Source organism: Melanostigma gelatinosum, assembly GCF_949748355.1.
Source record: "Melanostigma gelatinosum genome assembly, chromosome: 23".
Classification (NCBI taxonomy): Eukaryota; Metazoa; Chordata; class Actinopteri; order Perciformes; family Zoarcidae; genus Melanostigma; species Melanostigma gelatinosum.
Genome location: NC_136656.1, coordinates 12,944,691 through 12,958,550, shown reverse-complemented (window position 1 = coordinate 12,958,550; position 13,860 = coordinate 12,944,691). Strand labels below are relative to the sequence as shown.

The 13,860-nt window shown below is 43.3% G+C and overlaps 1 protein-coding gene across 1 annotated transcript in view; it reads left to right on the top strand.

Moving 5' to 3' along the window:
- The window catches only part of nrxn2b (neurexin 2b), a 569,330-nt gene that overhangs the window by 295,332 nt on the left and 260,138 nt on the right, over positions 1 to 13,860 (top strand). Inside the window, exon 15 of the mRNA XM_079295191.1 lies at positions 2,848 to 2,967. Coding sequence (XP_079151317.1) covers positions 2,848 to 2,967 — 120 coding nt within the window. The remainder of the gene's footprint in view (positions 1 to 2,847; positions 2,968 to 13,860) is intronic.

Sequence of the window (13,860 nt, the reverse complement as noted above, 5' to 3'; positions counted from 1 at the left end):
CCCAAGGCACCCGATAACGGGTTCTCAGGCAGCCATGCAAAGGTAGTGTTTGTCCGATCGATAGTTGAAGGAACAGTGAGGAAGTGATTACATGACTGGGTTATTAATTATGACAATATGCTTAATTGGCTCCGCAAGGGACCCTTTTATGGGCGAGTAATTAATGGGGCAATTAGTGTGATTAGGAACTACCAACAGAAAAAGCTGGTAGAAAGGAGATGACATTGCATTTAAGTGGACATGTTGGAGCAGAAAGTAAAAGCACTCATAGATAAATGATTTATTTATTTTCTGCGTGTGTGTTCGGGGGTGGGGGGGGGGGCTCCCTTTTTTAATTGGGCCATTTGTAAATAGCACAGTGAGATGTCTGTTTATCTAGAAACAAAAATCTTGCACTGAACCATGGTTGTTTGGAAGCGTTCGTGTTTAATTGAGATTTTTATGAGAATCTCCACCACCAAGACAGTCCTTAGTGTAGCGAGGCCTTAAGGGGGAGGGGAAATTAAAGAGGACCAACAACGCCACCTGGGGACTTACACCCCGGGAAATATAAACTGAAACAACCCGAATATATGACATGACAATGTATTAAGGCCACACAGATTTTCTACCGGTATTTGGACAGAGACTCGTTTCGTAAAATAAACATATTTATTTTAAAGAATTCAATAGAAATCACTAAAATGACTTAGACATGCAGAACAAATGAAACACAGCCAAAACATGCAAAGCAAAAGCAAAACAAGAAAGAGGCAAAACAATCAGACAAAATGGAGGCAGCAAAACAGCAGCAGGTGAACCTACAAATGATAAACAAAGGTTAAAAGGGCACACCATGCTGCAAAATAATACAAATTAGTCAGACGGCAACAAGAGGAGGAATATGCGTGACACTCGGCACCAGAACAGGGGCCAAGAAGGAGTGAGGCCAGGGCCACAGGTGCCTTATAAATGCTGGCACTAATTGGGGGGAGGAGCCCAGCCTGAGGGCTGCGTTCACAACACACTCTTCTCTGAGGAGCGTTCCCCACTACATTAGTATGTCCTATAGGCATCCTTCTCTCATATGGAGCTTTGGTTCCCGATCTTGTCTGGTTCCATTTCCATCAATCGTATTAACTTCTAATGATACACAGAGGCAAAAAACCCATGATGCATTATTTTCTATATCTAGGCAGTTGATGCCTGATGGGTCAGTTGGTATGTATAATCTGAAGTGGAGATATGAGTTTTCATATCCTATATGAATAAGTGGCTGGAATTCCACAGAGAAATTACATCGGTGGAGTTTCTAATTGACTATTTAAATGTCTTCAGCCGCCCATGACTGTGTGTGGGAACAACAGGAGACGGCATCCTCGAAAACACACATCCACACACGCGCACACGCACACACACACACACACACACACACAGCTATAATGGAGATGCTAAACGGGAACTTACTCCACCACTGCTAATTTCTAATGCAAATGCGCCCCCAGTCTGGCAATTACACATCAGGTTTCAACCTTCAATTAATGTCAAATTGAATCTGAATACATTTCTAAGCGTCATAAATCAAATGACTTTTTTTGTCTGTGGATGAGCAGCCAGTGTATTGTGTTGCAGTCATTGAATCTTTTAGCACAAATGCGGTTTTATTTTATGATTTACTGCTGGTAAAATATGTTTCAATAACACGTAGTTAAAGGTTTAAAATGTGTTCAGGTCTGTCTTAAAATATTAGTCAGGTGTCCGTGTGGATATTGTGGACAGGTTTTGCTTCATTCCCCTTTGCATACCTGCCAATAAGGGATCCCATTCGAATGCATCGTCAATGTGATTAATGGGCGACAGAATCCACAGTTTGTCCAAAAATGTATTCAGACCTTTACCTGGAGCTCATATGAGGCTTCAGCAGCCTGAGTCAGACCGATTAAGTGAATACTCCAAAGCCACAGTACTTGTGTAGAATTCCCTCTTTGTATTTCCCCGTTGAGCTGCAGTGCAGGGCCTGTTGTAGCGCTGTAACTTTGGAAGGTATTTCTTTAACTTGGACTGCTGCTGAAGCCTCATTTGAGCTTAAAATAAAAGCCTGAACACATTTTGCACAGAACCCAGCAGGGGATCATTTAATAACCTCAACCTTATGAACAGGAGGGGAGATTGTAGGAAGACACAGATCTAGAACACAATGATTGCAGTTTCACCGGAAGTTCAAAAAGCAGTAAAGTACATATGACCAGAGGGAATACAAATATGAAATACAGTAAAGGGTGGATATGAGTACGACAGGCTACAATGTTGTTGTTTGTTCAACTGATGAGAGGGGAAAAAGGAGCCTGTTAACTTGGCCTAAACATATTTATTTCTCACTTGTGTATACGTTTTAAATAATGCTTGCATCAAAAGAAAGCTGCGATTTATCAAACACACAACTCTTCTAATTGACTCGTTTGCCGAGTCAACATAATATCAGGTGGTGAGGAGATGGTGGTGAAGATGGTCAGCCACGTTCAAGTACACACAAACTCATAAGTTATTGATAAGGCCTGTTGTGAATATGTTAACGATGGAGGTGACCGTGGTACAATATGAATGCTCTGAAGTTCAGCATGCGCAGTAGAATAAAACTGGACGCAAGGACGGCTGCCGATCTTCAATAAACATTTTCAAATGGAAAGCATTAGTCTATTATCTTTCATAAATCATTTTCAACAACTGCAGAATTGTAATTCTCCCCCATACAGTACACCAACAGTTACCTCATTAGTAAGTCCCTGTGCATCATGTGTGGTCCTCCACATGAGTTCCTTTCTATCTGAGGACTGAAAACACTGAGCAATGTGCTGGTTCTGCCCCCAGGACCCAGTACCACCTGTACGGAGGAGTCTTGCTACCATCAGGGGGTTTGTCTTCAGCAGTGGGAGGGCTTCACCTGCGACTGCAGCATGACGTCCTATGGAGGTTCATTCTGCAACGATCGTAAGTGAAACCTTTTCTTTCGCCATGCTTTGAGTGCGTGTCTGGAGTGAGTGGTGCAGGTGGATAGCTGGTGATAGGACTTAGAGTTGAAGCTCTACACTCAACATGCCCTCCTCTTCTAACCTTCTATTACTAGCACGTTATTCATAGTAACACCTCGGATTGCACGACTCGGTTCACCGTGAGATTGGCTCCTCGGCTCTCGAGGTGCTGCAAACGCCCGCTGTGAGAAGAAGCGCCGATTCAAGCCCTGTGTCGCTGTCATGTGGTCGCCTGCTGGGTGGCTGGAAGCGAGGGAGGAAGGAGAGTAGGGTGAGAGGGCTCCAGAGAGATTCATGGCTTTTATTTCGTTGGTTTTAAGTTTCTTTCCTGAGGTTGACAGTCTGTATGTATCGTGGCTAATGCTTTTACTGAGTGCAAACAGTGAAGCTGCGTTGTGTATGTTTGTCTTCGCTGCGTTCACTAGCTGCATTGAAAAGACTTCATCTCACGGGTGAAACTGCTCAGGAAGATGGATGTGTTTTTCAGTGTTTAAGAATTGCGCAACATAGAGCTCCTGTACAATTAGCATTCAGCGCTCCTCACAGGATTGATTTAAACAGGGGCAGAGGTAGGGTGACAGGCTAATAGACCTGTTTGCATGAGTCTTCATTTGCTTATTAAGTGCTGGGTGCCGAGTTAAACTATCGCACAAAGCATCTCCTCTGGTTTGTTTTGGGTTTCATTTGTGATGGAGTTTATCTTTGATTGTTGTCGTGTTGGTTGCCATGTTATCTAGACAGAATGTGATTGGTTGTGACAATAAGGGGATGATTAGCAAGGTGCTCCTTTGGCTCTTGGAGGACTCGAGCGAGGGGAAGGCAATAATAATAGCTGCTCCGTCGGCATGACAGCCATGCCGAGATAAGCAGAGAGATCCCTCGAGGAGAGCAAATGATGAGGAGAGGAGAGGAGAGCTTTGCGGTCTTACCGCGCCGGCTTCAAAGATGACAGGTAGAACGGTGTGGCACCAGGGCGCATCCCAACATGTGTTCTGTGGAGAGTGCTAGGGGGATGAGTGTGTGTTGTGAGAGAGTGCGTAAAGTGGAGGGAAGGACTTCGCCGGCAGCCTGAACAAAGACACTGTTAAACTGCAGACAAAATTCTAGAACGGCTATTTGTGTGCACTAAACTAGGTCAAACTCCAGGACAATCTCACACATATGGGACTCGACGGAAGCCCGACAGGCGAGGGAAAAAAAAAAAACCTGATTCATTTTTTCAGTCTTATCTAAATGATTTACTCTGTTTATTTCTGATTCAAGAAGAATCTGATTTAAGAAGCTGGCCTAGTAGTGCACTTCAGCCTTTTGGCTGTTTTCACAGATGGGAAAGCATAATATAGAATATATATAATCCTGTTCTAAGGTCATAAACACAGGAGATGAAACAATTTGGATCACTTTTTTCTTCTCAATAGTGTCTCAGGGTTTCCGTAGCGTATCATCACTGACTTTAACTTATTGTTCATGTTGGTTCTGAATATGCAATACGAGTGTTATGGGTTCACTGGCTGCTGTTTAAAGTTCACTCCCCTCCACTCGCTGTCATCCTGCAGTGTTTTCTCACTGAAAGATTGCCATACACACACACACACACACACACACACACACACACACACACACACACACACACACACTCCTGTGTGTACATGCTGTATACATGTTGTCAAATGTGTTCTACAACACTGTGCATGCATTGTTATAGCTGCTTTCTGTTGCTGCTTTCCTTCCTCACAGCAGCTGCACGTCTTCAGACCTGCACTTCAGTCTTCATTTCTCCCGGCCTGGAAAACACATTTCATCTCTTGAGCGAGTCGAACTTTGGGCTCCTTCTCTTCGTCGTCTTCTCTTCCATCACTTTGCGTTTTCGTACTTGTTCGCCACACAAAGCCGCTCTGTGTCCTTTAAGCCTTTTTCTGGACTTGCACAATCACCAAATCAACAATTGTCTCATCACGCCAACCTTCGTGGAATTTTGTTCTTGAACCTGCTCTGAAATCAAAGGTAGGGTTTGTCGGCGAGCATTTTCAATAAGTGTATGAAACCGATGCTCATGGTGAGGATGATGGTGCATTCTTTTGTTTCTAGCTCTACACTCTGTCTTTACTCCCTCTCTTCCCTGTCACGTGACATTGGTTTGTCTTCTACATATCTGAAGATGGACAGCTGTGAAATGTTTGTGCAACGCGTAACATCGGGCCAGAATTTTAGTTTAAAACATTCTAAAAATGTTATCAGAAGAATGTGAAGTACTCGTTTAGAGATAGCTGCTGTCAACCAGCAAGTTCCGGCCCGTCCTGTCTGGTAATACCACTTGTACCTCGAAAGGCGATGGTGAGCATAGTGTCCAGATACTGAAGTACAGGAAGGAGTTGTCGTTACAGAGTGTATGTGGGCTTGTCCATAATGCAGCCAGGATTCTTGTGCGTTTTGACTCAATCCAAAAGGTAAAATGCTGCCCCTCATTTCTTTGGAGCAGGTGGCTGCAGGTACTATGCACCTTTCTATCCCTTATAGAATCTCTCTGTAGCCACAGAAATCAAATAGCTTGCGTCCGACCCTTCCGCGTCTGCATGCGTAATGAGAAGGAGATGGGGATAAACGGGCGTATGGGCTGTATGTCTTTGTAGCTATACAAAAGGATACAGACCCATGCAATCAGAAGAAGGGACAGAAATAGGGCCAGTGAAATGAATCACAAAGAGCCACCTTGCCGTGTGATCACACTCTTTATGAGTCACCCAGCAGCCATACTAGGAGAGATGCAGTGCATTCGTACAGTGCAGAACACACACATTCCCAGTCACACATCAGTTGCTCACATGTATTGTTTATACTGTCTCTCAGGCGTGCACGTATTCCCATTTTGCCAAAATAGTTTTCATTTTGCTTTTAAAAGAACAATGCATGGCTTTAATAGTGATTGCCACTGCTTTTCATTCTCTTAAGACAATAAGAAATGATCATAATTATTCTCCCAACGTTGCCATCTGCTGTGTGTACATGTGTTGTTGGAATACGCTGCTCTATTAACAACAGCAATACGCCTGCAAAAGAAATGCTCCAACACATGACACATAACGCTTCGCTAAGAGTCGACTTTCACTTGGTGCATTGCTTGATGGAGAACATCTTCAGTCTCTGTTCCTCAGTGTAAGCGCAGTCATTTGTTTCGCTCTGGGTGGAAACGTTGTCAAAACTACTGACAGTACAGTTGTTATTTATGGAAGGCATACACGGAGAAGATATTCAACACAAAGAATGTCATCAACATTGACGTTCCATCCCAGCTAAACGGAAGTACTTTGACCTCTGATTCTATGGAGTTCTGGTGTTACGTTGTTTCTAAATGCGCTCAGAGTTCTCTTTAACTCTGCCAAGAATAAAACAAATGTCAATGATCAAACTCTTATCATCTTACTGCCTCTCAGAATGAGTCATGTATTTTCAGATTTGCCAAGCTTATTGTTGTGTCCTCTGTTTTATCCTTTTTAAAAAGCCCCACATTTCAGTGCCCAGAGGTGAGGGCAGGGGACAGAATAGGATGTGACACGCTGAGAAGCTGGTTCTAAAACAGCAGCAGCCCGGGGTTATCTGCTCCGGCTGGTGGCGTTGATGAGGCCCTGCTCCGGGCTGCGCCCGCGTGGATGTCTCTCGGGTGTTATTTAAAGCCCGCCCCCACGTCTCATCAAACATTCAGATGTTTGTTTTCGTTAGCGGGGTTGTTTTATCCGTTTTAAAAATAGGTTTACCTCCGGGTCCACTCACTGTTAGAAATGGGTGTGTTCAGTAAAGTAGTTTACTTGTAAATGGTACAACAAAGCATTTTAAATGAGTTTTTGCAGTTGGAAAAAAAAACGGAACAATGGATAAATGAGTATATGAATACTGCAGCACAAGATAAGGTGTCTGTCTGGCGATCTGATTGGCAGAAACTTTATTTTGGAAGTGATGGCCATAGCCCGGATAAAGGGAAGCTCCCCGCCGCTCACTCCTGCTGAATCTATTCGTCTAGTTCCTGTAGCAACGCTGCTGAGCGGTGCGACAGTTCATTGTGTGTGTGTGTGTGTGTGTGAGCGTCTGAAGTAAATCCAGCCCCTATTTAGTTGAATATTGTTTGCACCTCACCACGACTCTGCTGCTGGTCTGCTGGCTCTCGCTGGCCTACACTCTGTGGAGGCTAATCCATGAAGGAATCTTATTGGATTAAGCCAACAAGTTGCATACATGATTAAAGTCTAAGGCAGCACAACAAACGGGAACATCAAAATCAGCCCTAATCGTTTTCTCATATCTGGACATCAGAAATGATAAGAGCCTGATCTCCTTAAACCTTAGCCGCCTTAAACCTTAGCCTCCAATCAGGACTCTCTGCTCTCAGAGGAAGGAGCAGATACAAATGAAACTCGCCATCCCGCTTTCCGACACGCAGTCCGCTGACCTCGGCAGCCACATCCAAACACAACTGCTCTCCAACGGCATTCAGCATCAAATGTATCCCCTTTTCCAAACCAGCCTCTGTGTCTCTGCTCTCATCAACAGTCGGAAAATTTGCACTCATTTGATATTACACTCGAAAAAAACACTTGCCGTTGAAACTGGAGATTGTTGCACATACTGTACCATTGTGTTCATGCACACAGACACGTTTGAGGCACAACAAATGGGAAAAAAATCTGTGTACACACCAGATAGAGCATTTGTTGTTCAGCAGCAGCCCGCGGTGATTGACTGGTCTATTTGTCTCTGCGTAGCGTATAAGTGGGCCACTTGGTATTCTGCCTTATTCATCTGGATGTGTAAGTGCGTACGGTGCGAAGGCTTTGTTCCTCTCTCTCTCTCTCTCTCTCTCTCTCTCTCTCTCTCTCTCTCTGTCTCTGTCTCTGTGTGTGTGTGTGTGTGTGTGTGTGTGTGTGTGTGAGGGAGGGGAGCGAGAGAGAAAAAGACAAAGAGGGAGGAGCCGGCTGGGTCCGTGCAGTTCTTAGCTGGGCGTTGGCACAACACGTGCATGTGTACAATGAATCCAGCTGCCGGTGCATAGTGCTGCCAGGCATACTAATCGAGTGCAGAGTTCCAGGGCGTGTGCAGGCGTCACTGCTGATTTGAATCTGCCTCCTCTCCCAATCCTTCATCACTGTTCTGTTTTGTCTCTATTACCACAAAAACAAACAAGCATCAACCTGCTGTCTTACGACCCATCCATATTGAGACTTAAGGTACAGATTTGTGCCAAATATGATACTTTATCCCGATATTTCAAAGACGTTATGTCAGAAGGTACATCTTTGACCAATATTACTAGAAAATAGACATGTCTATTTATTTATTGGGTCCTTTTATTAAGGTCATAGTAGGGCCATAAATATATGAACTGACTAACCATTATAAAGCACTAAGTGCAGCTCTTTTACACCTAACCTGTTTGGTTCAGTTAAAAGGAGTTCAGGTACGTTTGCCTGGTTGCTAAGGTTCAGCAGTTAGTTGAAACCTGTTGCGGACCAAACAACCGAACTGAGCCCGCTTGAAAAGATGGGCAACAGTGTTAAGATGGGCAATGCCTTCTATGTCCATCTGCTCGTCATCATTCATAACATGCGATCGATTTGCAGTCTAATAACTATTAACGAAGTAATAACAAAGCTTAACATCTCTTATTGCTTTGTGAGCTCTTTGTAAAACCAAAATAACTTGCATCTACACATCCGAAGCATTAAAGTGCTGCAGAAACTTCTGTTACTGAATTTGATTTCCCCCCCGAGGGTCCTTATGATGTAGGATCACTATCGGCAAAACTCTAATGAATAAGTAACCTGTCGGTCTGTATAACTTCACGTTACCTCCTCTTGATGGTTTATTTACAATCGGAGTGAACATGAACTGGACCAGAACTAAAATGCACTGAAACAAATGAAGCCAGCTCCAGGTGTGAAAGCACCATACGTGTTGTAGTCCTTGCCTTTGACAGCCTACTGTTAATTCTTAACAGGCTTGATGGGTTTCAGCAGGCGTTGGTCATGCCTAGCCCCTCTTGCATTCTCTCCTCAGCAAATTCTAATGAAACCTGATGACTGAAATGCGTTCGCTCTCATCCTGACCGCCAACTCTACAGGTGATCATTTGCTCGGTGCATCGCTTGCGATGAAGAAGGGACTAACGAGGAAAGCCGAGGAAATAAAATCCAAAGATGGCTGCTGGTCTCGAGAGCAAAATAGCCTCATGAATCCTGCCACACTGCGAGTGTAATGCACTCGGTTGAGGCTTATCATTGATTGTCAGGCCGCTTGTTGTGATGAAGGTCACATCGGCTTCAACATGGACAGACTTAAGGGGAGGCTTTAGCCCTCTCAGGTTCTCATCACCAGCCAAACAACTCACGAGGAATGAGTAAGCGGAGCCGCAAAGCTCTCGGAGAGGAGAAATAAAAAAACCCTCTCCTCAAACCCTCTGATCCAATAAGGGAAACCTGCTCTGACCCAGCAGCTGTCGGGGACAAAGACGAGCGTGGTCGCACATAAAACTTAGAAGGTGTCTGACTAGCTTTTGCTTTATCTGCTCATATGCTCTCTAACTAATTCTCCATTCTTATTTGTTGTTATCCACTCCTCCCACCTCTCCCACCTTCTCTTTGCGCCGTTTGCCAGCCGCCCCCAAAGAACTGCTGTCCGGACCTCGTAATTAACCGGCACCTCATTAGGCCAGAAACACCATGTGAATCCTGAATAATCACTTGGCTTGATATTTATTTTTTTTCATGCCCGTAAACACACACACACACACAAACACAAACACACACACACACACACACACCCCCCCACACACACAAAAGAACCCTCTCCACTTCTCAGTTGTGGGCCGCTCCGTAAATGAGATGGAGGGAGACCGGGGAGGTTGCTGCTATCTTCCCATTTGCAGACACTGCGAGTGAAAGCACGGGCAGAGAAGTGAGCGCATGGATGGAATGCACTAAGAAAAAGGAAAAGAGAGAGCGTGAGTAAGGGATGAAATAGTATCTGGCCGTGCAGAGGCAATTTTGGCTCCCCCAAAAGAGGGCAGCACTAAGCCCATTGGACTTTAGAAGTCACCATGTCAAGAGCGTGAAGGGTATTGGGTGAGGGTGGTCGGCCACAGTCTGTGGCATGTGGTGCAGAGGGCGGCAGGTGAAAGTAATAGCTTGGCTCCACATATGGCTTTGGCGGACATCGTGCTGGTAATTTAAATTTTCAATCGGCGTGCCAATTTTCAAAACGCACAGAACATTTGCAGTAGAGGCGAAGATATCTCGCCCATAGTAACTTTAATAGGGAGCATACATCTGTTGTGCTTTGAGCTCTTAAGTCCTTCAATGGCCATTTTGTTCCGCAGGTAGGTAGGCCAGACATGCACCTGCTTCTTTGGATGAAGATACCCAAAGAAACTTTTCTTTCGGTCTTGATGACTTTTTTTTTTAAATTCCGCGTTGAGCCAGTGCAGATTTTCCACCCCTTGCTTTGGTTTTAATTAAAGACCGGGTGAGCTTTTAAACCACAGTGTGCACGAAGGGACGATTAATGGGGCTTTGTAATTGCTTCGAGACCACTCCAGCCACTTGCACACATTATCAAAAGCCTTCGACTCTCCGGCAGAATAAGAACACGAGAGGTGGGAGGGATGTTGATGCGTGGAATCTGGGAAAGTGGATCAAACTATAACGGCGGGTAACAAAATTTGTGAAAGCAATTATTTCTCACAGATCACACATCTCATGTCAGTCGATTCCTTTGCTGACGCTTTGTAAATAGCAGCATCACACATGTGACTAAGGTCAATACTCTGGACCTGATTGAAATCAGTGGAGCAAATGCCTCCGCAAACACCATACACTTCTTCTGCAATCTCGCATGACGCGTGTGTGTGATGCTTTTTTTGAATGCTGCCACAGTGTTGACACAGATTGAAGTAACAGACAGGCACTAAAAGCCTTTCCGACATCTAATTATTTATCTATTCAGTCTTTTTTTTTTTATGAATGGATCTGTTACTCTATTGCAAGAGCTTACTTCTACCATTATGTCTCTTCAGCTTGAAACACAACATGTTGCTTATGAGAAAATATTTAGAGTTGTCTCTGACATAGTTAAATCCAATTTCTGAAGTCGTTTCCTGTTGTTTGATATTGATAATATATTATGACTATTGCTTAGCTGTGGTGCTGTTTGTTGCGTGTGTACAATGCAGCACTATCCAGGTCCGTATTCTTTGATTTCATAGTCGTAGCCTAATTTAGTTGTTGTTGCTCCATGAAATTAGTGCGTACATGGCAATGATCCGTTGTTCCATAGCCACGTATATCCTTTACAGTTTCTCTAAACGCATGTCCAACACTTCAGGCAGCACACACCAGAAATGATTACTTACACATATTTAATATACGGTCAGGTTAGGAATGTGCACTTCTCACAGTAAGCCCTTTTGTTGTCACAGTACTTGTAAGTGTTAGACATGAATAGAAGGTATCTCTTTTGCTGGCATGAATGGCAGCAGCAATACAAGCGGAAGCAGAATTTATCACTTGGAGTGCTGACCAGCTGAAATAATAGCCAGAGCTTCAAGGATGACTGCACTCCCAGAATGCATCACACGTTGGATAGCAATGTGTCCGCATATAGGGTTTGGTGGGAGGACATACAGCTATGTCATATTTTCTCTTTCTCTATACACGCCAGCGAACACTCAGGAAACTCTGCTGAGAATGTAAATGTCTCCTCAGGGCATCCGCGAGGAGGGAGACCTTTACTCAAGTCGACGCGCTCGATCATCAGGACTGACACGTGCGCACGCCTACGAGCACACGTTTCCTTTGTCTCCCCTTCACCTTGTCTTCCCTCTCCGCACTCCCTCCTCTCCCTCGACTCCTCCATCTCCCGGCCCTCGATTGCCTGTGCGACTCACATTTTTTCGCGAAAATATTGCCAATCACATTTTCCATCTTTCACCCATTTGTAACTTCTCTAAATCTTTGCTTCTTTTGTCATACACAAACAGCAAAGCCAGACGTGGTGGCTTCTGTGTCGAGGTAGTAGTCAGACAAATGCCTTGCTTTCTTCCCTTGTTTTCTTTTGTGTCTATGGTAATTTCATCTCCACATGAATGCAGTGGTGATAACGCATGCTAACATGCTAAAGATAGCGCCATAGCAAAGTCCGATTAGATCGGTGATATGGATACAACAATAGATCACTTCTAGCTGATTAAACAGTGTTTTACGGCCAGACTTTGTTCTACATGCTTCATTACAGACATCATCCCCACATTGTTCCAGACGATGCTGATAAAGCATTTCAAATTGGCAATTATAGAAAAAAATAACTTTTAGGTGGATTTTGGAGGCAAAGAAACTGAGAAACTCATCCAAAGTTCTTGTTCTTGTTGAGACGTATTCACGAGGCACTGCATGCTCATGAACTCTTGCAGCGTCCTTGAGCACGAATCCCATTTGTACATTCTGTTAAGCATTCCAACTGTTGTTCTTCGAATCTTTATTCAACTTCTTCTATTTCTTCTGTCCCACCTCTTCTTCTCCTTCATTTTTTAAGCTACAGAAACCGTTCAACTATCAAAATGTTCAGCTCTTTCACCAGAGGGCTGCTATGACTTTTCATATTTCTAACCTTTAAACTTTTTGAATGATTTAAGCTTTTTATTTTCAATGGGATCTCTCTATGGAGAATAATCCCTGTTTTATCTCCATGAAATGGCTTCAGGCACACAGGTGTTCGCGATTGAGCCAATTCGTGATGTTGATAAACACAGACTCACAGACACACGCGCACACACACTCCTCTCTCTCTCTCTCTCTCTCTGTGTCTCTCTCTCTCATACAGTCATTCAGGTCTTAGGGATCTTTAGAGGTCTTGTGATGAAGCCTGTCATTTAACAACCTCTGTTTATGTGTGTCAAACTTCATGATTATGTCTCCTCTCCCCCTCCCTCCCCCACCCTTTCAAAATAAAAGCCCCATGGATTAACTGTATGTAAACATTAAGCTCAAAATTAGTTTTTTTTGTTGAAATAAGGAATGCTCTTACTAATACTGTGACAACTACGACTGCTGCTAATATTTCTAGTATTACTACTACTACTACTACTACTGCTGCTACTACTTCTACTACAACTTTTGCTGTTGCTACTGTTACTCGTGATATTACTGCTACCATAAATATTATTACTACCACTACTGCTATTACTACCACTACTACTATTACTTATACTACAACTGCTACTACTGCTATTCATGCTACTACCAGTACTAATACTACTACATCTATTAGTACGACTGCTACTAGTACTACTACTACTGCTACTTCAAATACTGCCATTACTTTTACTACTACTACTACTACTGTTATATTAAATACTACGACCACTACTACAGCTATTACTACTACTACTGATACTAGGCTACTACTTCTAAATACTCATACTTCTTCTAAATACTAATACTTCTACTACTAATGATACTTCTACTACAACTACGACTTATACGACTACTATTACAAATATCACAACTGCTACTACTACTACTTATTATAATGCTACTAATACTTATACTACTAATAATACTTCTACTTCAACTACAACTTCTACTACAAATATCACTACTTCTGAAATTTGTTTAAGCAACAGAAATTGTTCAAATATCAAAATGTTCAGCTCTTTCAGAAGAGAGGTGCTTTGACTTTTCATCTTTGTAATCTTTAAACTAAATCTTTTTGAATGAAGCTTTTTGCAATTTTCTTTTGAATGGGATCTCTGTGGAGAAAATCTTCAAATCCTGTTTTTCACATCTCTGTTGACATCCTCCCCTCTGTCGCTA